The 25413-nt window shown below is 42.1% G+C and overlaps 1 protein-coding gene across 1 annotated transcript in view; it reads right to left on the bottom strand.

Annotated features, from left to right (window-relative positions):
- Window positions 1-1157: 1157 nt before the first annotated feature.
- LOC126262654 (laminin subunit alpha-1) overlaps window positions 1158-25413 on the bottom strand; it is a 429094-nt gene continuing 404838 nt past the window's right edge. Inside the window, exons 33-34 of the mRNA XM_049959424.1 lie at window positions 3055-3283; window positions 1158-2969 (exon numbers count right to left, since the gene is read on the bottom strand). Coding sequence (XP_049815381.1) covers window positions 2824-2969; window positions 3055-3283 — 375 coding nt within the window. The 3' untranslated portion in view covers window positions 1158-2823. The remainder of the gene's footprint in view (window positions 2970-3054; window positions 3284-25413) is intronic.

Here is a 25413-nt window from a genome sequence, read left to right as displayed (position 1 = left end):
GTTCCCAGAGACTGCAGTTGTAAGTGTGTGTGTGTGTGTGTGTGTGTGTGTGTGTGTGTGTGTGTGTGAGAGAGAGAGAGAGAGAGAGAGAGTGTCTGTGTGTGTGTGTGTGTGTGTGTGTGTGTGTGTGTGTGTGTGCGCGCGCACCTGTCACCTATTTTTGACTAAGGCTTGCTGGCCGAAAGCTTATTTGTGACAGTCTTTTTGTTGTGTCTATCTGTGACTCAGTGTCCAGCGTCTCCACTATATGGTGAGTGGCAACTTTCCTTTTCATAATAGTGTTACATTCCATCCTGGATTTTCCACTGTTTGATTACTCATAATTCATTCACTCACATATTGTGTTCCATAAAGCCCATCACAAAGCAGAGCCTCCATGGAATGAGTCAAATTATACATTCACAGGCAAAGCAACCATTGCAGCCTATGTAAAAGTACACTAACAATGATTTACAATTACTGCTTATTTATTCATGTTGTCTATTATGAAAATTACTTCTCAATTACATTATTACATATTTTAACAAGAAAGCAGCTCCATTGGAAAAAAGTCTCTGCTCTTCCTCTCACATCATTTAGATGATTCTTTCATCTAACAATTCAGACTAAATAGATCACATGTGACTTTGCTAAGAAGAGTCAGGCACATTTTCTCTGTCATTTCGTAGATATTTAAAATTTTGTCTTTTCAGTGTGTAAATGGAGATAGCCCTAAAAATACTGCTCATCACATCTCATAGGATGCTTGGTACAGATAGAAACTGTCAGTTTGTTTCTATTAGCATTGTGAGCTCCTCTTCCTAACGGCAAGCGCACAACCAGTCTGTTTGTGTTGCTATGATTTTCGCTATGTCACACACACACACACAAACAAATATTTATTTGGTGTTGCAGCATAGTATATGAAAAATAGTATGAACTAATGTATGGTTATTAATCACGAAGCCTGAATATTTATATTTCCTATTAGACAGGATACGTTGTTTTTCTTTCCCAGTTCAAAATGACTTCGTATAAACAGAAGCCACTGTGACATTTTGTTGTTAAAGGTTAATAAACTTAACTCTTAGAAACCCAGTTACTCTGCCTCAGGAACGAGAAGTAAGAAATATAAAAAGAACTTAATGCTTTTAATAGTTAATAATTTCTTTTCAGGGTTCACCATTTATTTGTTTTTAGCAAATTATATGTGTGTGAATTCAAATATGCAATAAAACAATTTTTCACTGTTAATTACAATAATAATGTACATACAACAGTAATTTGTGAATTATGGTACTGCAAGTAAATGACAGTGAGGACCAGCATAGGTTAAGCATTCATTTCATCATTATCTAATTTTGCTTCTCTTAATGTCAATGACCAATACAGCCTTTCTAGGCCAACCATTTTGTACAGTCAAATGAAAATTTTCTGTAGATATCATAATTTTAGTATCTTAAATCCCTTAAAAGGATAACTGAACTAGTATGCGAGTGCATAACCCAAAATCTATGTTATAAATCTGTCACTTCAACCTTGGTGACTCACAGTCACTCACTTGAATGTTTCACATTATAAATGAGTTACATACATCTGTACAAACAGTTGATTAAACCAATATGATGCCACAGAGCTACAGAGCTCAAAACCCTTTACATGCTAGTAATTTATCTATAAATTTCCAAAATAATTTTTAATCTGAGCATACTTCATATCAGCTGCCTAATGATGAGTTAATGAGGTGCTATCTTATATAATGAGGTCACATATAACAAAACAAAATATAGCTTAGCAATCACAGTTAAACGACTATACAGGAAGAAAAAATGAAATGTGTGACTTGTATGAGTGACACTAAATGATTTACTTTCTCTACAACACATAAGCGATACGAATAAAGACAAATAAAAAACCATATTACTCAATTATCATCATATAATCACACATTGTACTGCAGGGACTGGATTTTCTCCATATGTGAGTTATTAGCATAATTAACATTTGAATCTTTTTCATAGAAAGTCTGACCACATTTTCCTGGGATTATACATGATCCCTGCCTTTATCATGTGCAGCAGACATGTTTTAAGAAGGTATCTTTTGCCCCTAAGATTTGAGAGTCACTCTTTACTTTTCTGTTTTGTCAACTGCAGTACAATCACCAATTTTACAAGTATAATTTCTGATCCGACCTTTTTTTTTTCTTTTTTTTTTGGGTTGCAACATGTTACATTTAACTTTGTTAATGTACAGAAAACAAATACATGAAAACACACACACACACACACATACAAACCAATATATACAAGTTATGTTTCACAAATAAATACATGATCATTGAGTAATGCTTTCTCACTATTGTACGTATCAAAAATATATACTAATTTACACAGTCAATGCTAAAATTATTGATAAATTAATACTGATTTTCACCATCCACAACCTTAATTACTACAGTACTTTAATGCAACAAAATTGAGCCAAATATGAATTCTTGATTGGCACTTTAAACACTATTATTACAATGGAAAAACCTAGCATAACAAATGAATCTACTGTTAAGAATAAATTATTACATTCTTTCAAGACAACAAATAAGTTAATAACAACAAAGATTGGAATTCATCACCATTCATTATTTTCAATTGTTCAGTATGTTTAAGACATACCTTTGATCAACTGAAATGTCATTCACACCACTTTCTCACAGGAATTACTTATGGCAGTGTTATAATATCAGTCTTCTGTTGCTTTTCCCATTCTCTTTTGAGCAAGAGGCATTGCAGTGGGAACACTAAAACATAGTTATGGCAAGTTAAGTTGACATATGTAAACTATACTTTATGAACTGATTGGGCAAGAGTTAAGTAGAATATTATGCAAGGATGCCATGTCAGTCCAGTCTCTCCTAATGTTCCCAATTTTCACATTTCTGATGCAACCTTTAAAGCTGTCTCTTGTCTCCAAAATAGTACCAGATCCATTATCTGTAAAAGAGCAGTTAAATATTAAATTTAACCACTGAGCCTTATAGTATTGTAAGTAAATATCTCAGACTCAAATTTTACTTACCTGGTAATCCACCAATGTACAGTGGTATACCAACACTGGCCTTTATAAATGAACCATTTCCGGAAAGGCCATATTTGTTTGGTAACTGGTCAACTTTAAGAGCAAGTTCATCTTTTGTAAAAAATGCTGTAATCCTATGCCATTTATTATCGCAGATTGTATACTGTGATGGAAATTCTTGTTCTACACGAAAAGGTTTCCTGTCTCCCATATCAACTTTCATTATGACCTGTAAATAGACACGGTCATAAAAAAAGAGACATTTTAGAGAAATATTTCAACATATGACATTACCATTCATTGAGAAATGAGTTGTATTCTTGTGGGGATGGTAGGAAGATATTGGTGTTTAGAAGAAAATAATGACTGTCATTGTCTATTAATGGTAAAAGAAAAAGGTAAATCTCTTTTCAGTCTGAAAGTTAGTCTGAACATTATGGTGCTCTGATTGGCATGGCCCTGTCTGCCTCCAACATTTGAACTGCACTTACCTAGCTAGTTACTAAGTGACCAACAGTTCATTATGGACTTTCCAGAAGACCTAGCTAGTTACTAAGTGACCAATAGTTCATTATGGACTTTCCAGAAGTGAAAGAAGCAATAAGTGATAGAAAAAATCCTAGGACTAACGGGGCTTGAAACCTGGACACCATGGCTCAAATTCCTTTATGGCCTTACAATGAAGTTGTGTTATGTTTGATGACAGAATTTCTTTGCTTCATACAAGATTATTCAACAGCATGTTCTATATGATGGATATTTAGAGCTTTTAACAAATACATAGTTAACTGTGGCTTTATTATCCTTACAATATATTTTCTGTTCAACTTAGAGCATTGCATGATCTAATAGATTGTAAAGTTTCAACAAACAAGTGTGTAAAAAATCAACTGGAGATGAATTTTCAAATTTCAAAACAAGTCAGAGTCCAGCTTTAAATAAATATTTACAGCAAATTAGCAGTTTTTTTAAAGGTTTTAATGTTTTATGTATCTCAGTAATTTTCAAACTGGGACTGGTTGCCAATAATGACACAATGTATAAAGGGACAAATACACTGTGAGGCTGTTACCAGTGTGGCTTAGTAACCTTCTACCAGTAATGTGAAATACAACACGACAGATTATCTTTGGCAATGTTCACTACACACCGTGACATAGAATTATTGGGTGTATAAGTGTAAGATTGCTCTGAAACATTACACGGGAGACTATAATGCATGAAAATGAAGGGGGTACATCTGGGAGAATTTTATACAATTATAATGTAAAATGTATCACTCAATGCATTTTTGTCCCAGCAGACTGTATCACAAGAGCACAGCAGCTCAATTGAGGTAAGAGATTGTAATGGGTGGAGTAGACAAGGGGGAAAAATGAAGCAGGGAGGGGCAGAAACAGTTGGAGGAAATGGCAGCTGGTGGCTAGAAGAGAAAGGTAGACTCCTCCTCCTGGCACTATCCCTCTTCCTCTCTTCCTCCATGTCACTGTGTGTGAGCTGTGCAGGTGTGTGTGTGTGTGAGAGAGAGAGAGAGAGAGAGAGAGAGAGAGAGAGAGAGAGATTCAGGAGGACAACAGTTCAAACTCACATCTGGCCATCCTGATTTAGGTTACCTGCGATTTCCATAGATAGCTCCAGATAAATGCTAGGAGGGTTCCTTTACAAGGGACTGGCCAGTTTCCTTCCCTGGCCTTCCCTACTCTGAGCTTGTGCTTAGTCTCTAATGACCTCATTGTAAAACACTTAATCTCCTCCTCCTCCTCTGTACCATTTAACTCCAAACAAGATCATTATACATGAAGCGCAACATCAGATTAGAGAAGAACGAGGAAGGAAATCAACTGTGGCTACTCAAAGGAACCATCGTGGCATTTGCCTTAAGAAAATCTAGGGAAATCAGGGGAAATCTGAATCTGATGGATGGACAGTGATTTGCAATGTGAGTGTGCTACCCAGTGCCCTCTTCGCTTGGTGGTAATTTCTTAAAGCTTAGCAATGTTTTCAGTCATATTTGTGTGCATTTCAACTTCTGAATGCCTCTTTAGCCCTTTCATTATTCTTATTCCATTCAGAAGATTCCCTCATCATATTTACACACTAGGAAGAAACTGACACTGTAAACCTGACATATAAAATGAAGCTACTATCCAATGCATCCACAGAAAAGTTAGTTTTATGTCATGATGTTGCGTGAAGACATAAAAATAAATGTATAAATTGAAATCAAATTTACTTATTTCTGTATTTTTTTGAAGTCCTGAAATATTTATTGCAATTAAGCAGGATATTCTTGGCACTATACTTGCAATAATTGGGTAAATGTTCAAGGGAAAAAAAGCTGATTATCTCTATGTTAATAACTAAGCTATACTAAACACCTGCTGCATGTCTCCCACTGCTAGCTTTGACTTATTCATTGATTACAAATATACCTCAAGGGTGGTACTATAAAGTCAGACTCTTCTTTTGTGGTGATCAATCTGAGGACTGCATGGCAGCAATTAAGTTGGCAGCATATCTCCACTCTTAATGTGTTTCTGATTTCTTCTTCAGAAGTACACTAAATGATCATTTTGAAAAGCCTCACAAAAAAGTCTGACATTGTCTACTAAGTTGTTTACATACATCATGAAATGAAATGCTCCTATAACACTTCATTGGGGCATGCCCAAAGTTACTTTTATGACTGAAGATTTCTCTCCATTAAGAATGACATGCTGTGCCCTATTTGTTGGGAGCTGTTTGCTCCAGTCACAAAGCTGGCCTTAAGCCTGTATTACACAATGCGCCTGAACCGTGCAACATATGCACCAGCATCCCTAACGTGCATACCTGTAACTACAGGCTGGTTCACTTCCAACTTATTACACAATTCATGCGAGATATACCAAGCACGCATGTACAGCAGCAGATGAGACGCGTGAAAAGAAAATAGAACTGTCTGATGTCTTGTAAAGTCGTTTGTTCTACCGCGTGCAACTCAAGGGCGACTGTATGATATACTGGGGTGTCATAAGCCCAAATTATTTCTGTGAGCTCAAGGTTCCTATTTAACAAGAAATTGTTTTTTACCATTATTGATTAAGTAATTGTTTTTCTCTTATGTAGGTTAGTACTGTTCTGAATTACAGACTGAACAGTTTTATATTACGACACTTGGTTGCACAGGTACATGTATATCGAAATTTACATTTATACAGCATATTACACATGGAGGATCCACTTGGAAAACCAAATGTCAGACTTTGTTGGGTTCGACCTTGGGTGAAAAGAAGGGATGAAGACAGGGGAATATATTCACTGTTAATGAAAGAACTGAGGCCCGAAGATCCACATGTATTTTGGAACTTAATTAGGATGGACATGGCCAATTTCGAGAAGCTGGTGTTTGTGATAGAAGACAGATTTGGCAAGTGTGACACAGTCATGAGGGAGGCTATCTCACAATCTTGAAAGAAAAATTAAATCATATGTTTATACGTTTTGTGATTGTATCAGCCTACATCACTGATAAAATACCGGTAAACGCCCTGCTATGTTGCAGGCTGGTTTGCAACATTACATTTCCTGCGAATGGGGAATCTTTTAAGAGCCTGGCTTTTAGCCATAGAATAGCACAGCTCACCAATTCAAACATTGTTGTGGATGTATGCAATGCAATTTGCAGCACTTGAAAGGGCCAATACTTAAAAGGTGTACTTGTGTTATTTGTCCAAGTTTTGAATATACATTATAGAAATAATGCTTTCACAAACAGCTAGCATAAAAGAAAGTCCACTGGCAAAAAAATATAAAAATGTTTTCTCTGCATTAATGAAAATTTACTTACTGAAAAAAACACTCCGAAAATCCCCTACACGAAAATCTGAAATGAGCTACTAGCCTCCAAGCAGTAAGCAAATAACAAGCAGAAAACACTGCGGTAGCCCCTTCTGCACATGTGCGCATTCTCACTGCCTAGTGCACGGTCATGGATTGACAACAGTTTAGAACTGTCTCTATTCTGGCACGCGGATAATGTGTCTGCTAATTTTCATAGTTTCACCTGTTCTACCACTAGAGGGCCGTCGCGGTAGAAAAGTACCATTTGCAGCAGATCGTTGTGTAATACCTGCTTTAGTGGCCCAACATAGCATCCGGCAGTGTCCCTTGCTGTCAGCCAAAAGACCATGCCTAAAGAGCAATCCCATGAGGAAAGTGCAGATGGGCATGTGAATCAGGCAACAAATCCAAAAGACTCTGTAACTGGCACACATGCCAAAGTTCCTCTGGATTGCACCCTTAACGGGTGTCACCCAGTGCATGGTGAGAAAACTACACAGAGGATCATCAGCGGATGAGGCAGACATGAATTTTTTTCATTTATGTCTTGAAAACTTGTATGGAGTGCTCCACCTTGGGGTTAGTAGACAGGTGAAATGGGGTGGTAGTCAGATGCTGGGTACCATTGCGAATGCAAAAATCGTCAAGCTCCTGTGATACAAATTGCTGACCTTTATCTGATATGAGGGTCCAGGAGGGAGGTGGGAGGAATGTTGACAGAAAAAATGATGCAAAACACTCAAACAGCAGCTGTTGATGTTGTGGAAGACAGTTCGACAACACACTGGAAAGTGGACAATGCATCAACTACAAACATCTACAGGCTTTTCCAAAAGGGACCTACTGAGTTGGTGTGGACTGCATTCCGAGGGGGCTTCAGGACTGGCCAAGGGGAAAACTTATATGGCAGTGTGGCCTGGTTCTGTGCACAGGCCGTGCAAGGCCTCACAGGATGTTCAGTATCACTACCAATTGCTGGCCAGTATACACGATGCCATACCGAAGCTATCATATGAGACATACCACAATGTTATGCATGCAGCAGCTGGAGTACGCACGGACGTAATGCTGACAGGATGATCACTTAACAGCTTAGCTCTTCCATTGCAGTCGTGAGGACTTTCTGGACCACAGAGGCTGTCATGGAGGAGGAAAATCGTACATAATGCTGACTCCGTTCCCGAAGGAATGCGTTTGGATCATCCAATCTCAACTGCTGAAATGATTTTCTGAAAAAAGTGGGTCTTCAGCCATGGCAGCCACAACCTTCCATGCCATCAAAGGAAAACTGAGCAATGTCTGCTGCAAGATATTGTCCAATGTGAAAACAAGAGCCTTTTGTCTGCTGAACTCCAGCTCTGGTCCCACTGACAACTGTGGTAATGCATCTGCATTAGTATGTTGTGTGGTGGACTGCTAACTAATGGTATAACAGTAATTACTGAGAAAGAGTGCTGATCTCTCTGCAATCGGTGGGCAGTGCTATCTGATGGTTGCGAACAAGGACCAAATAAGATGATTTGTGGTCGGTGCTGAGTAGGACCTTCGCTCCATACAAGAAAAAATGAAACTTTTTAATGTTGAAAACAAAAGCACTGTAGCGCTACTTCATTTTTCATCTGTGAATAATTATGTTGCTTTGCTGGAAGAGTCTTCAATGCATAGGAAAGAGAGGCACAGTGCCATCCATGTTCTGTTGTGACAGGACGGCAACAATGCCATACTGGTATGTAGCAGCTACAGTTAATGGTTTACCTGGTGTAAAAGAAGGCAACTAGGGAGTGGAGTAAGAACTCATGACCCAAAAAATGCATACTTGGGGAAGGAGGCGATGGGGGGAACTACATTGTTTTGCAATTTGCAATAAAAGCCATTCCTTGGAAGGCTTTGGAAAACCAGTTGCAGATTTCGTAAATGCTCCTCTCACGTGACACGCATGAACCAGATGTCATTGAGGTAGATGACAACAGGGAATGTTCCGAATCAACTGCTCTACGTATCATTGATAAATTCCTGGCACAGTTGAAATTCGAAAGGGCAAGCAATTAAACTGGCAAAGCCCAAAGGAGTGTTGAGCATTAATAAACGTCAATGGCAACTGCAGTTGTGCGTCACACGGGTCAATGCATAGAGAATACTGGACCTCAGTAATTTTGGCCAATCTCTTCTCCAACTGCAGACCTGGATACCAGTCTGTGACACATTGCATGTTAACCATCTGTTTAAAATCACTGCAGTGGCACAGAGCACCTTCTGTCTTCTGAATCACCACCAAAGAAGTGATCCATTGGCTCAATGAAACAGAAGAAACAACACAAAGGTCCTGCCAATGCTGCAACTCGGCCTTGACATTGTCGCTTATGGTGAAAGTGATGGGGCAGTGTTGACAAAATTTAGGTACTGCAGATGGTACAAAGGAGGCATGGCCCTCAAAATTTTCTGCCTGCCCCAAAGCATTTTCAAACAGCTGGTCACGTGACCACATTAGTGAGTCTCAAGCTTGAAAAGTGACCAACTGAAACACTAAATGTACTTTTTCTACTACATGGAAGCCAAAAACTGAAAAGGCGTCTAAATCTAACAAACCACAGCTGATATAGATTGTTTTTATTAGCGAGAGACAGGACAAGGAGCTATTGCCATTTTGGAAATTTAAAGAAAAGTGGCCTCAGCATCAGGCAGATTATAAAAAAGTGAGGAATTCAAGTTACACATAATTCTTGAAAGTATAAAGCAGATAGGAAAAGGGAGAATGTATTTCAACATGTCAGAGAGTCATGTTAAACATTGCTACTGTGCAGGGGAGGGGAGAGGGAGTGGGGGATGTTTCCAGAAAAGACACTCATTACTTCATCATCTTCAAAAGATTCCACAATGAAGGACAGCAAGCAACTCATAAAAACTTAATTTGTACACATATTAATAGTATATCACTATACTACTTAGTGCTATTCTAGCTTGAGCCAGCTAAATTTAACATCGTAAATTAGAAAGAAAACCACTAACTTGAAATAAATAAATAAGAATAAAAAAGGCTAGTGCTTCCTCAGTAATATTAAATATCTGCTGTTCATTTCCACATGGTAGATTAACATATTTTTATTATGAGTACATTGGTACTTTTCGAAGAATAGAGTTTCCTACATTTATAACAACATAGGTCAGTTCATAATAAATAACCCTTAACCATTCAGTTGCACAATGAACACACCCTCTTGTCATGTAGCTAGTAAGAGGAATTTTCTATAATTGAATTTAGATAATCAGATGGTTTATAGATGTGCATAACGAGGCATGTATTTAATTTTCTTTGGAATTGTCCATGATTCCCAATTTATTGCTTTTTGTTGGATGGGAGCTTGTTGAACACTTTTGAACTAGAGTGCATAACTCCACTCTGAACTTAAGATATGAATGCATAGCCTAAGTGAAAATTATTTTTGTGTTTAATATGACTCTGTATCACAGTTCAGCTGAGACTGATTTTTATTACCAGCAACAAAATTTTGATCTGCCTTCTTCCCGGTATTGCAGCCATGATTCATGAAAGTATAGGGGATGGATCTCGGGCCACACATGGTCAAATACCTGTTGTCATAGGTAGGAAAAGTGGGTCTTTTTTAGGATAAATTCAGACAACAGGTTCCCCTGCCTAAAGAGTACTCCAGCACTTTAAAAAATACTGAAAAAATCACTCACAAGACAGATTAAACACCTCAAATATTACATATATCAGATATCACAAAGAAAAACAAACCATTGGAAAGAGTAACATGGGGCATTTCACACACCTAACAATCCTCCATCAAAACATGCAATCAATAAAAAATAAAATACAACTATTAGAAGTTGAGCTCCAATCATTGAACTACACAGTAGTTTGTATTAATGAGCACTGGTGTAGTGACACAGAAATTCAACATGTAGTATTATCATTGTATGAAAAGGCAAACTCTTACTGCAGAACTACTGCAAGGGGTGGAGGATCATGCATTTATATCAGAAAAGGAACACAGTTCAAATCAAGACATAACCTCAGTACCATTAAGTGAAGACAAACACTTTGAAATATCAGCTATTGTATTAACAGGGCTTGATATCACCAAGAAATTAATCACTTTTTGTGTGTATAGAACTCCCAGTGGAAGTGTGGACACTTTTTTCAATAAGTTAACAGAAGTTCCAGATAAAGTCTCAAGTACAAAGGTCAACATAATTCTGTGTGCAGACATTAACATCAACACTAACATCACAAATGAATCCAGCAGCACCATCATAAACATCCTTCAAAGTTTTGGCATGTCCCTATTGGTCAACAGTGCAACAAGGGTTACCGCAATAACTTCATCAGTAATTGACCATGTGGCCACAAATATGGACAGGGAAAAATGTGATGTAGCTGTAAAAGATCTTGGACTATCAGACCATCTCTGTCAAATAACATCAGTAAAGTCAGGCATCGAATCATTCCCTAAACTACAAGACTACGAACTACATCTATCAGAAATCAAAATAAAAGATTTTTCCAAAGAACTAGAAAAACAAAGCTGGGATGAAGTGTATAAGGAAACCAATGTGAATATGAAATTCTCAAAATTCTGCACATTGTTTAAATTGAACTTTGAAAAGGCATTTCCAAAAGTATGCATGTCTGTATCAACATCTCACAAAACAGATGGATAACAGCAGGTATTAAGAAGCTCTCCCAATCACTTAAACACCTCAGTTCCATGAAAAAGATTTGCAATGATCCAGAATTCTTAAATTTATATCACAGATACAAAAAGACCTATAGGAAGGTGCCGATTGCTGCAAAAAAGTCATTTAATAACAAAATCATATATAATGCAGAGAATAAATGCAAAGCAGTCCGGGATGTTATAAAAAAGGAAACAGGGAGAGGCAAACAAACACAGAATAACGTACTGCTAAGGGAGGGGGATACAGTAACCAATTGTCCACAGCACTTAGCAAACTATGTAAACGAGCATTTTTTAAGTATTGCAGAGAAGTTACAGCAAAAATTAAATGTAGATGGCACATCTATTGATTGTGTAACAGATGCAAAATTTCTAGGAATGAATATTGATTCTCAGTTGAAGTGGTGTGAACACACAGAGGTACTTGCAATCAGAATGTCATCGGCATGTTATGCCCTTAGAATCCTATCATCATTGTGTAACATGCAGTGTCTATTAGTTATATATTATTCATATTTACACTCAATTCTTAGCTATGGCATTCTTAACTGCTCCATGTGAATACACTTAGCAGTCAGTTGTACACATCAAAAATAATATTGGTAATTGCGGTACAAAAACTCTGTCCATGACCATGCAACAAGAGATAGAATCCACTTACATTTACCAAGAAAAAATAAACATAAAACTCAAAACAGCATTTTATACCAAGGGATAAAACTGTACAATAAATTACCAAAACAGATTAAAGAAATTGCAAAAATACACTTATTTAAAAGGCAGCTAAAAAGTACCTGTTATGCAATACATTTTATACATTGAAGGATTACATAGCTAAAACAGAGTAGGGGTTTGATAAAAATGTTATACAAATGAATAATAATAATAATTATAAAATATCCAACATTCCACATAACACCTTCACATTATGTATTTTTCCTTCTGTTTTCTCCTTTCTAGAAATACTCACCTCCAAACTATGCATGGCACAATACTAACACCTCTTCCTCTTTCTGAGCTCAACATCTCACTCATTATGGAGGGATGCTGAGTCAGTGTTTCAGGATAGCAAATGGGAAGTTGCGGTACAGAAAATGGCCCAGAGGTCACCAGTGTGTGTGTGTGTGTGCGTAGTGAGTGAAGTGTTATGAAAAAATGTGTGTATAGTGTGTGCAGTGACAGATAGTGAGGTATGAGTGAACAATGTGGCATTACATTATTTAATAAGTTATTTGTAAAAAAGTATTGTATACCAGGAGTAAATATAATGATTGTCTCTAACTAGAAGTCTGTAAATATATGTGTATACAAATTAGTTATAATAGAGGGAAACATTCCACGTAGGAAAAATATATCTAAAAACAAAGATGATGTGACTTACCAAATGAAAGTGCTGGCAGGTCGACAGACACACAAAAAAACACAAACATACACACAGAATTCAAGCTTTCGCAACAAACTGTTGCCTTATCAGGAAAGAGGGAAGGAGAGGGGAAGACGAAAGGATGTGGGTTTTAAGGGAGAGGGTAAGGAGTCATTCCAATCCCGGGAGCGGAAAGACTTACCTTAGGGGGAAAAAAGGACGGGTATACACTCGCACACACACACACACACATATCCAGCCACACATATACAGACACAAGCAGACATATTTTAAGACAAAGAGTTTAGGCAGAGATGTCAGTCGAGGCAGAAGTGCAGGGGCAAAGATGTTGAATGACAGGTGAGGTATGAGTGGCGGCAACTTGAAATTAGTGGAGATTGAGGCCTGGTGGATAACGGGAAGAGAGGATATATTGAAGAGCAAGTTCCCATCTCCGGAGTTCGAATAGGTTGGTGTTAGTGGGAAGTTTCCAGATAACCCGGACGGTGTAACACTGTGCCAAGATGTGCTGGCCATGCACCAAGGCATGTTTAGCCACAGGGTGATCCTCATTACCAACAAATACTGTCTGCCTGTGTCCATTCATGCGAATGGACAGTTTGTTGCTGGTCATTCCCACATAGAATGCGTCACAGTGTAGGCAGGTCAGTTGGTAGATCACGTGGGTGCTTTCACACGTGGCTCTGCCTTTGATCGTGTACACCTTCCGGGTTACAGGACTGGAGTAGGTGGTGGTGGGAGGGTGCATGGGACAGGTTTTACACCGGGGGCGGTTACAAGGGTTGGAGCCAGAGGGTAGGGACGGTGGTTTGGGGATTTCATAGGGATGAACTAAGAGGTTACAAAGGTTAGGTTGACGGCGGAAAGACACTCTTGGTGGAGTGGGGAGGATTTCATGAAGGATGGATCTCATTTCAGGGCAGGATTTGAGGAAGTCGTATCCCTGCTGGAGAGCCACATTCACAATCTGATCCAGTCCCGGAAAGTATCCTGTCACAAGTGGGGCACTTTTGTGGTTCTTCTGTGGGGGGTTCTGGGTTTGAGAGGATGAGGAAGTGGCTCTGGTTATTTGCTTCTGTACCAGGTCGAGAGGGTAGTTGCGGGATGCGAAAGCTGTTGTCAGGTTGTTGGTGTAATGCTTCAGGGATTCCGGACTGGAGCAGATTCGTTTGCCACGAAGACCTAGGCTGTAGGGAAGGGACCGTTTGATGTGGAGTGGGTGGCAGCTGTCGTAATGGAGGTACTGTTGCTTGTTGGTGGGTTTGATGTGGACGGACGTGTGAAGCTGGCCATTGGACAGGTGGAGGTCAATATCAAGGAAAGTGGCATGGGATTTGGAGTAGGACCAGGTGAATCTGATGGAACCAAAGGAGTTGAGGTTGGAGAGGAAATTCTGGATTTCTTCACTGTGAGTCCAGATCATGAAGATGTCATCAATAAATCTGTACCAAACTTTGGGTTGGTAGGCCTGGGTAACCAAGAAGGCTTCCTCTAAGCGACCCATGAATAGGTTGGCGTACGAAGGGGCCATCCTGGTACCCATGGCTGTTTCCTTTAATTGTTGGTATGTCTGGTCTTCAAAAGTGAAGAAGTTGTGGGTCAGGATGAAGCTGGCTAAGGTAATGAGGAAAGAGGTTTTAGGTAGGGTGGCAGGTGATCGGCGTGAAAGGAAGTGCTCCATCGCAGCGAAGCCCTGGACGTGTGGGATATTTGTGTATAAGGAAGTGGCATCAATGGTTACAAGGATGGTTTCTGAGGGTAACGGATTGGGTAAGGATTCCAGGCGTTCGAGAAAGTTACCCCCAGAAACCATCCTTGTAACCATTGATGCCACTTCCTTATACACAAATATCCCGCACGTCCAGGGCCTCGCTCGATGGAGCACTTCCTTTCACGCCGATCACCTGCCACCCTACCTAAAACGTCTTTCCTCATTACCTTAGCCAGCTTCATCCTGACCCACAACTTCTTCACTTTTGAAGACCAGACATACCAACAATTAAAGGGAACAGCCATGGGTACCAGGATGGCCCCTTCGTACGCCAACCTATTCATGGGTCGCTTAGAGGAAGCCTTCTTGGTTACCCAGGCCGGCCAACCCAAAGTTTGGTACAGATTTATTGATGACATCTTCATGATCTGGACTCACAGTGAAGAAGAACTCCAGAATTTCCTCTCCAACCTCAACTCCTTTGGTTCCATCAGATTCACCTGGTCCTACTCCAAATCCCATGCCACTTTCCTTGATGTTGACCTCCACCTGTCCAATGGCCAGCTTCACACGTCCGTCCACATCAAACCCACCAACAAGCAACAGTACCTCCATTACGACAGCTGCCACCCATTCCACATCAAATGGTCCCTTCCCTACAGCCTAGGTCTTCGTGGCAAACGAATCTGCTCCAGTCCGGAATCCCTGAAGCATTACACCAACAACCTGACAACAGCTTTCGAATCCCGCATCTACCCTCCTGTCCTGGTACAGAAGCAAATAACCAGAGCCACTTCCTCATCCTCTCAAACCCAGAACCTCCCACAGAAGAACCACACAAGTGCCCCACTTGTGACAGGATACTTTCCGGGACTGGACCAGACTCTGATTGTGGCTCTCCAGCAGGGATACGACTTCCTCAAATCCTGCCCTGAAATGAGATCCATCCTTCATGAAATCCTCCCCACTCCACCAAGAGTGTCTTTCCGCTGTCCACCTAACCTTCGTAACCTCTTAGTTCATCCCTATGAAATCCCCAAACCACCTTCCCTACCCTCTGGCTCCAACCCTTGTAACCGCCCCCGGTGTAAAACCTGTCCCATGCACCCTCCCACCACCACCTACTCCAGTCCTGTAACCCGGAAGGTGTACACGATCAAAGGCAGAGCCACGTGTGAAAGCACCCACGTGATCTACCAACTGACCTGCCTACACTGTGACGCATTCTATGTGGGAATGACCAACAACAAACTGTCCATTCGCATGAATGGACACAGGCAGACAGTATTTGTTGGTAATGAGGATCACCCTGTGGCTAAACATGCCTTGGTGCATGGCCAGCACATCTTGGCACAGTGTTACACCGTCCGGGTTATCTGGATACTTCCCACCAACACCAACCTATCTGAACTCCGGAGATGGGAACTTGCTCTTCAATATATCCTCTCTTCCCGTTATCCACCAGGCCTCAATCTCCGCTAATTTCAAGTTGCCGCCACTCATACCTCACCTGTCATTCAACATCTTTGCCTCTGCACTTCTGCCTCGACTGACATCTCTGCCCAAACTCTTTGTCTTTAAATATGTCAGCTTCTGTCTGTATATGTGTGGATGGATATGTGTGTGTGTGTGTGCGAGTGTATACCCGTCCTTTTTTCCCCCTAAGGTAAGTCTTTCCGCTCCCGGGATTGGAATGACTCCTTACCCTCTCCCATAAAACCCACATCCTTTCGTCTTTCCCTCTCCTTCCCTCTTTCCTGATGAGGCAACAGTTTGTTGTGAAAGCTTGAATTTTGTGTGTATGTTTGTGTTTGTTTGTGTGTCTATCGACGTGCCAGCGCTTTCGTTTGGTAAGTCACATCATCTTTGTTTTTAGATATATTTTTCCCACGTGGAATGTTTCCCTCTATTAATTTATATCATAAATTTGTAAATACTTTGACATGTCCTATATCCTTGTAAAAAGAGATCTACAAGTGAATAAAGCTACTACTACTACTACTACTGTGACAAGAAGCTTCATCACAGTTTCTGACAAAAAGTACACACATATAAATGAACAGATTTACAAGTTAGTAGCCAACCTACTAAGGACAATGTGACAGTGCTCCCTACAACTACTTTTATAAGTCATACACTATTTTTGTATTTTTTTTTTTTTTTTTTTTTTTTTTACATGTTGGCAATGTGAGAAATATGTCCCCAGATGAGAAGGCCATATGAGACACGTGACTGGAAGAGTTCGAAAGTATCGAGACTCATGAAATCTCTTTGCAGATAAGGCTGACATGTTCTTCTCAATTAAGTTTGGGATCAATATGTATTCAAACAGTTTAAAAGATTTATTTTCTGTGCTTGGTCAACCCTAAAAGAAGATGCTGTGTTTCCCATGGATTGCGGATTAGCTTATTTGATGAGGAACGGTGTAGCGCAGATTCAGGGGATTTCTGTGTAATATTACCTGGAGCAGAACTGTCCTGATGTAAGTAGAATTGTGTCATTAGCATACACATATAGCTGTCTGATCCATGTGATGAGGTAGGTCACTGACAGCAATGACGAAAATGAAGAGTGCATGGAAAGTGCTAATTTCTGTACACAGGACACTGTTCCAAAGTCAAGTGCATTATGGAGCCCCTATGGGAAATAGTGCCAAGGGCTGCAAAGAAATCCAGTGTGCACTCCACATGTCTGCCACGTTGTCTCATCTTAGATATGGAGGAGGCCCTGTCTGCAGCTAGCAAGCATACACGGTCCAGTCACTGGCAAGATGTAGCTCATGTCAGCACCAGTGACGATGTTGCTTGGGTGTGAGACCATCCTCAGCTCCAGGTGCAAGCACAGTTCACAATTTGCAGAATCATTCCCACAACTGATTGGGGTTCTTTGGTTTGGAGCCAAGTGGAGGGTCTCAAACAAAGGCTCTACCAATCATTGATGGTCTTGGCTCCATACTTCTGGACCTGTGTTTTATGGTGGATAATTGTAAGACAGCCCTTGATAGGCTAGAGGTGCTCTACACAAAAGCAGCAGCTACCCATATTGCAGAGCAGTTGTGAAGTGCCCATGGCAGTTTTTTAGGCTAGGTGGTAGTTTGAAGTCCTCTGATCAAGCATCACCAATCAGTATGCAGAGAGCAAACTAAAACTGCATAGGAAGTAAAGACACTTTGAATGTCAAAATTTTAATAGAGAACTGTCAAAATATTTGTAACAAGGTTCCTGAATTTACTGCCCACCAGGAAAGTTATGCCCAAATTACTCTTGGAACCGAGAGATGGCTGAAACCTGAAGTAGAAAGCTCTGAAATATTTTACAAGGCATGGACCATACATCAAAAAGACATATTGACAAAAATACAGTGTCTATTAAGGTAAAACCTAAGTCTGACTGTGACGTTACCTGGACACATGTGAAAGGTCTAGGCGATCTCAAATTAATTACTAGATGTTAGTACCAGCCACCTAATTCTGCCATGGCAGTTTTAGAATCATTCAAAGACAGTCTACACTCCACAGTGCGGAATAACTCAAGATCACATAATACTGGTTGACTCATTGCTGGTAGTACGGACATAAAGTCTTGTGAAGTAGTTTTGAACACATTTTCCAAAAACTGTCTTGAGCAATTAGTTTAACAGCACACATGCAATGGAAGTATTTTAGACCTTGTAGCAACAAAGAGGGATTGCTCAGAGAGAATTTTTACTAGAAACAGCAGACAAGTTGTTGTTAGCATCCCACTAAGAAAATGAGTGGACATCATTTGGCTCCAGTATGATGGACATAGAGAAATTATGGACAAAGATTAAATGGACTGTAAATCAAGCTCAGGAGAAATATGTGCTGAATAAGTGGATTAAGGATGAAAAACATACACCATGGTTTAATAACAAATTTCAGAAATTCTGAGGCAGCAGAGATTGTTGCACTTTCGGTTCAAAGAAGAACATGCTAATGATGACAGGTGTAAGTAGTAGAAATCTGCGCATCAGTAAAAATATGGATGCGCAAATCATACAACAAACTCCATCATACCTTGGCAATAAATCTTGGCAAGAAACCGAGAAAATTCTGGTCCTATGTAAAATCGCTAAGGAGGTTCAAAGCTTCTGTCCAGTCACTCACTGACCAATCTGATGTGCCAATGGCACACAGCAAAAGGAAAGCTGGAGTTTTGAATCTCGCATTTAAAAAATCATTCAAGCAGTAGGATAGTAGAAAAATATTGTCATTTGAGCATCCCACACTCTCCCATATGGAGTACACAGTAATAGGCATCCTTGGCATAAAAAAAGCAACTGAAAGAGTTGAAAAGAAATAATTTGTCACATTTGAATATACACCCACTTCAGTTTTATAGACAGTACTCTACAGCGTTGGCCCCTTACTGAGGTTACATTTATTGCATATCTCTTGTCCATTGCCAGGACCCAACTGAATGGAAAAAGCACAGGTGATTCCCATACCTAAGAATGGTAAAAGAATGGACCCACAAAATTACAGACCAATATCCTTAACTTCGGTTTGTTGTAGAATTCTTGAACAGATTCTGAGTATGAATATAATAAATTCCTGTAAGAAGGAAAAGCTTGTGTCCATAAATCAGCATGGATTTAGAAAGCATAACTCAGCTTTGCCTGTTCTCACATGATATATGGGATATTGGTGAATATTTTCTCTTCTTTCACATTGTCTTACTTTTGTCTCTTTGTCTGTTTAAATTGTCAATTATTTTGTCTGTGTAACTTTTGGCGAGCTCTGACAGTGATCTGTCTCTCTCTCTCTCTCTTTTGGCGAGCTCTGACTGATCTCTCTCTCTCTCTCTCTCTCTCTGACACACACACACACACAAACAAACAAACAAACAAACAAACAAACACACACACACACACACACACACACACAAGCGAAAGATGCTCTCTGCAGGCAACACAATACTGCCACACACCTGGCCTATCTGCTCCAACACAGATTCTTTGAACATAATTTTAGTCATGCTGTTTCATTTATTTACATTCTGTAAAGCATAAGGGAATTGCTACCTGTGCCAGAGTTTGTGAAGTGCTATAAAATTAACATCACTGGAAAACATACATTATTTATGTACGTACTGATTTATATTATATCTATTATTTGAAAAAATAATACGTATCACACTGCAAAACTGACATGTGCTATTTACAAATTGTTATAACTTCAAGTTTAACAAGTATATTTAGGAACGACACAACAACACATATATGTCACAGAGTAAGTTGACATGTGTACACGTTAGCGGTCAGATAAGCACTGAGTGTCGGTCTAGCGGCCGCTGCTCGGCTGGCCACTTAGGTGGCGCAGCTGCTGCATGGCTGGCAGACAGACAGCGCCGCACGTAGAGGCCGTGCGTAATTGCGCGGCGGCACTTTAAATGATCGGCGAGTCACAACACTTTTCCCCCCTTTGAAATTGTTGCACCGGTCTTGATGGATGTGTCCTGGAGATGGCTGACGTCCATAGGCGTTGTTTGGCTCGTCGTAAAGTCTCGAGGAGGCGGCTTCCCGTACGGGCGGAAGTGTCCCCGATGATAACGGGTCGCGATGACAGGAGACGTAGGGGTCGACTCTGTTGGGGCCCCACGCACCAATCTGCCCGTTGCGGCAAGTCCAGTTGATATGACAGGAGACACGGGCGATGTGTCAACGTCTGTTGGAGGAGGAGGTGAGTAGATGTACTCTGACACTGGATGGTCCTCCGGTTCCCGCATGGGCACGTCTTCTGGTGGCATCCGTTCTGGTGCTGGCATCGCGATGACGGGTAGAGGGCGGCGTTGTGAGTATGGAGATGTGCCAAGATCCCGAGCATCAGGGAGAGTCAAGAGTGGTGTGGCGGCATTCGGAACAGGTGTTGCTGGCACCCGAGGCCGAAGCTGGTCCGAATGACGCACTGCAACACCTGTGTCCGTCTGGATTTCATACAGGCGTCTGCCACGGTGTCTTAAGATGTGGCCCGGGCTCCATTTTGGCCGCCTGCCATATCCCCGTACCCAGACGAGGTCGTCGGTGGTGAACCGGCCAAGTGAAGGCACCCGCGGCCGGGAGGTGGGAGGCCGCAGAAGATGAAGTAGAGTGCGGGGCTGTCGGCCATGTAAGAGCTCAGCCGGGCTGTGATCGCCCATGGGGGTGAAACGGTAAGACGCCAGGAACTGGAGAAGCGCCTCATCAGCAGCAGAAGTCAGAAGTTTCCGCATCTGAGCCTTAAACGTGCGGACCAGTCGTTCAGCCTCACCGTTGGATTGGGGATGGAACGGCGGGGCCGTGACATGCGTAACACCGTGACGAGCACAAAAATCCGCAAAGTCAGAAGAGGCAAATTGCGGACCATTATCAGTAACAAGTGTAGAGGGGAGGCCTTCCAAAGAAAAAATGCGGGCGAGAGCACTGGTGGTTGCCGCGGTGGTAGGTGACGTGCAACGGACGATGAAAGGAAAGTTAGAGTAAGCGTCAATTACGAGGAGCCAATAAGTACCTAAAAAGGGTCCCGCAAAATCAGCATGAATGCGCTCCCAGGGCTTCTCAGGTGAAGGCCACGGTGACAAAGATGACTTCGGGGCAGCGGCCTGTGACGCACAAGGGCCGCAGGCAGCGACCATGTGTACTATTTCAGAGTCGATGCCAGGCCAGTACACATGACGGTGCGCCAGAGATTTGGTGCGAGACACACCCCAGTGCCCCTGGTGAAGGAGGCGCAAGACCGAAGCACGCAAAGACGCGGGGACCACAACACGTGGCGAAACATTGTCAGTGGAGAGGAGGATAACACCATCCCTAGCCGTGAGGCAGTAGCGCAAAGGATAGTAGTTCCGCAATGGATCAGAAGTCTTAGCGGGCGGGCGATCGGGCCAACCCGTCTGAATACAGCGTAAAACCCGGGAGAGGGTAGGGTCAGAACCCGTAGCAGCCGCCAGCCTGTCCCCAGTGATGGGGAACCCATCCACAACCCGCTGCTCGGCAACATCCAGGTGGAAACACAAAAGTTCGTCCCTATCGAATGCCTGATCAGAGCCCAGGGGGAGGCGAGACAAAGCATCAGCATTCTCATGTTGAGCCGTTGGCCGGAAATGAATCTCATAGTTGAAACGGGACAAGTAAAGAGCCCAACGCTGGAGGCGGTGTGCAGCCTTGTCAGGAAGTGACGTCGATGGGTTAAACAAGGAAACAAGCGGTTTGTGATCCGTAACAAGATGAAATTTTGTGCCATAGAGAAAAACACCAAACTTATGAAGAGCATAAATGATGGCCAAAGCTTCTTTCTCAATCTGAGAATACTTTTGTTGGGCATCCGTGAGCGTTTTGGAGGCATAAGCAATGGGTTGTTCCGAACCGTCAGAAAAACGGTGCGCAAGGACTGCCCCAACCCCATATTGAGAGGCGTCTGTTGCAAGGACAAGATGTTGGCCAGGTCGATAAGTAGCTAGGCACGGGGCCTGTATCAGCATAGTCTTCAATTTCTGGAAAGCCGCGTCACATGACGCGGACCAGTGAAAAGGCACGTTTTTATGCAACAGGCGATGCAACGGCTGAGCCACCGACGCTGCAGACGGTAAAAACTTGTGATAGTATGCTATTTTCCCCAAGAAGGCCTGCAGTTCCTTAACAGACGTAGGGCGAGGAAGGGCATCGATCGCAGCGACAGTTTGTTGAAGCGGACAAATACCATCCCGAGAGAGTTGAAACCCCAAGTACGTGATAGATGCCTGAAAAAATTGTGATTTCTGAAGATTACACTTAAGACCTGCAGTCTGTAAGACATTAAAAAGTGTGTGGAGATTTTGAAGATGTTCGTTAGTGGTGGAGCCCGTGACAACAATGTCGTCCATGTAATTGATACAGCCAGGGACGGGGAGCAATAATTGTTCCAAGAATCGCTGAAAGAGAGCAGGGGCGCTAGCAACCCCGAAAGGCAAGCGTTGGTATTGATAGAGGCCGAAAGGCGTGTTAAGGACCAGAAACTGCCGGGAAGCAGCGTCGAGAGGAAGTTGATGATAAGCTTCTGACAGGTCAATTTTAGAAAAATACTGCCCCCCAGCGAGTTTAGTGAACAGTTCTTCAGGACGGGGCATAGGGTAAGTGTCGATGAGGCATTGAGCATTTACTGTGGCCTTGAAATCGCCACAGAGACGAATAGCACCATTGGGCTTGGCAACTACAACGACAGGAGAGGACCACTCACTGGAAGTGACAGGAAGCAAGACCCCTGAAGTAGTGAGACGATCCAACTCCTGTTTGACCCGATCACGAAGGGCCACAGGAATGGGCCGAGCCCGAAAAAACTTAGGCCGAGCAGTGGGTTTGAGCGTGATATGAGCTTCAAAGTCGTGTGCACAGCCTAACCCAGGAGAAAAAATGGACGAAAAGGTCGTCGACAAAGAATCCAGTTGAGCATAAGGAATAGCGTCAGAGACAATATTGACGAGTCATCTATGGAGAACCCAAAAACGCGGAAGGCATCGAAACCAAAAAGATTTTCTGCGTTGCCCTGGTCGACCACAAAAATGGGAACAGTGCGAACGACGGATTTGTAAGATACCTCCGCATTAAACTGTCCCAAGAGAGAAATCTTCTGTTTATTGTACGTCCGTAATTGCCGAGTGACAGGGGACAGGAGTGGAGAACCCAGCTGAAGATACGTCTGAGAATTAATTATAGTGGCGGCAGAACCGGTATCCACTTGCATGCGAACATCTCGACCAAGGATTTGGACAGTGAGGAATAACTTCCCTGAAAGGGAAGAAGTGCAATTGACAGACAACACAGAATCAGAATCAGCGTCATGTTCATGAACGTCATATATGCGGTCGGATTTACAAACGCAAGACACATGACCTTTCTTTTTGCAATTGTGACACACAGCCCAACGTTGTGGACAATCCTCGCGTGAATGTTTCGTAAAACACCTTGGACATGAAGGAAGTTGCTGGGGATTTTGCTGCAGTTTCTTAGGGGTTTGTTTACGGCTTGGCCGAGGCTGCGCGTGGGAGCGCACTGCGGCCACGTCGACCGGCGGGGACGCGCCGCGCGCGTCGTCAACAGCGCACAGACGTTGTATCTCCCCGACGTCACCCCACGCTTCTATTTGTGCCCCAGCGGCGCGAGAAATTTCTAAAGACTGCGCAATGGAGAGAACTTCATCTAGAGTCGGATTCGCCAACTGAAGGGCCCGTTGCCGAACTTCTTTGTCGGGTGCTGACCGGATAATAGCATCCCGTACCATGGAATCGGCATAGGATTCTTTGTGAACTTCAGTAACAAAGTGACACTTTCGACTGAGGCCGTGTAGTTCAGCAGCCCAAGCGCGATAAGATTGATTGGGTTGTTTGTGACAACGATAAAAGGCAACACGAGAGGCTACCACATGCGTTTGCTTTTGAAAATAGACCGACAGAAGTGAACACATTTCAGCAAAGGACAAAGACGCAGGATCCTTCAAAGGAGCCAATTGCGACAATAACCGATACATTTGAGGCGAAATCCAGGAAAGGAACAGAGACTTACATGTTTGTTCGTCCGAGACATAAAATGCCAAGAAGTGCTGTCGAAGACGTTTTTCATAATCAGACCAGTCTTCCGCCCTCTCGTCGTAAGGAGGAAAAGGAGGTACAGCCAACGACGAGAAACGGCCCGCATTTGACGCCGCGACGAAATCGCGAATCGCCGCTGTTAGAAGCGTTTGCTGTTCAAGAAGATTTTGCAAGAGTTGCTCGACAGTAGCCATGGAATCCTGTGAGTCAACGGTGAAAAGGAAAAATCCACTACCTCGTCGCCAATTGTTATAACTTCAAGTTTAACAAGTATATTTAGGAACGACACAACAACACATATATGTCACAGAGTAAGTTGACATGTGTACACGTTAGCGGTCAGATAAGCACTGAGTGTCGGTCTAGCGGCCGCTGCTCGGCTGGCCGCTTAGGTGGCGCAGCTGCTGCATGGCTGGCAGACAGACAGTGCCGCACGTAGAGGCCGTGCGTAATTGCGCGGCGGCACTTTAAATGATCGGCGAGTCACAACACAAATCTATCAAACTAAGAATTTAGAATATTTCTTCTACAATTTTAGTATTGAAATTAAGTCTGACACATTTCTTTTTGCATAGTGAACATTGCTTATGAATGAAGTGTGTGTGTGTGTGTGTGTGTGTGTGTGTGTGTGTGTGTGTTCGTGTGTGTGTGGGCATGTGCACACATGTGAACAAACACCACATATTCATATAATTGATTTGCCTTGAGGGGCAATAAATAAACCAACTTCACTACATACACACAATTACATTCTACCTTCAGCAGGTATCTCAAAGTAGCGAACATGGAGGACATAGATGGGGCTGTGGATAGTGGTGCTAGGTGGGAGTGTGGATCAGCCAAGAGGTATGCCAAGACAGTCAGTGCAATTGCAGTAAACACATTATGTCCAGGTGGTGCAGAGGTTCATAAGCAGCAGATCCTGGGTGCAAATCCCAGTCCAGCACACATTTTTGCGTATCATCCCTTATTCTGCATAACATTCTGATGCAGCTGACATTGACAGTCTCTTCCCATTCCTTTTCTTTCTCCCCTCCACCCCCACTGCGGTGCAACTATTTCAATGGCACTAATTTCCAGATGCGCCCTCTGACAGCACCACACCAGATTATGCAATGTGTGCAAATGATCTTTCAGGCAACAGCCAGTGACAGACTCGAGTTTCAATCTCTCGATCAATGG

The sequence above is a fragment of the Schistocerca nitens genome, chromosome 6, assembly GCF_023898315.1.
Source record: "Schistocerca nitens isolate TAMUIC-IGC-003100 chromosome 6, iqSchNite1.1, whole genome shotgun sequence".
Taxonomy (NCBI): Eukaryota; Metazoa; Arthropoda; class Insecta; order Orthoptera; family Acrididae; genus Schistocerca; species Schistocerca nitens.
The sequence above is the reverse complement of the archived record's forward strand: the minus strand, read 5'-3'. Positions and strand labels throughout refer to the sequence as shown.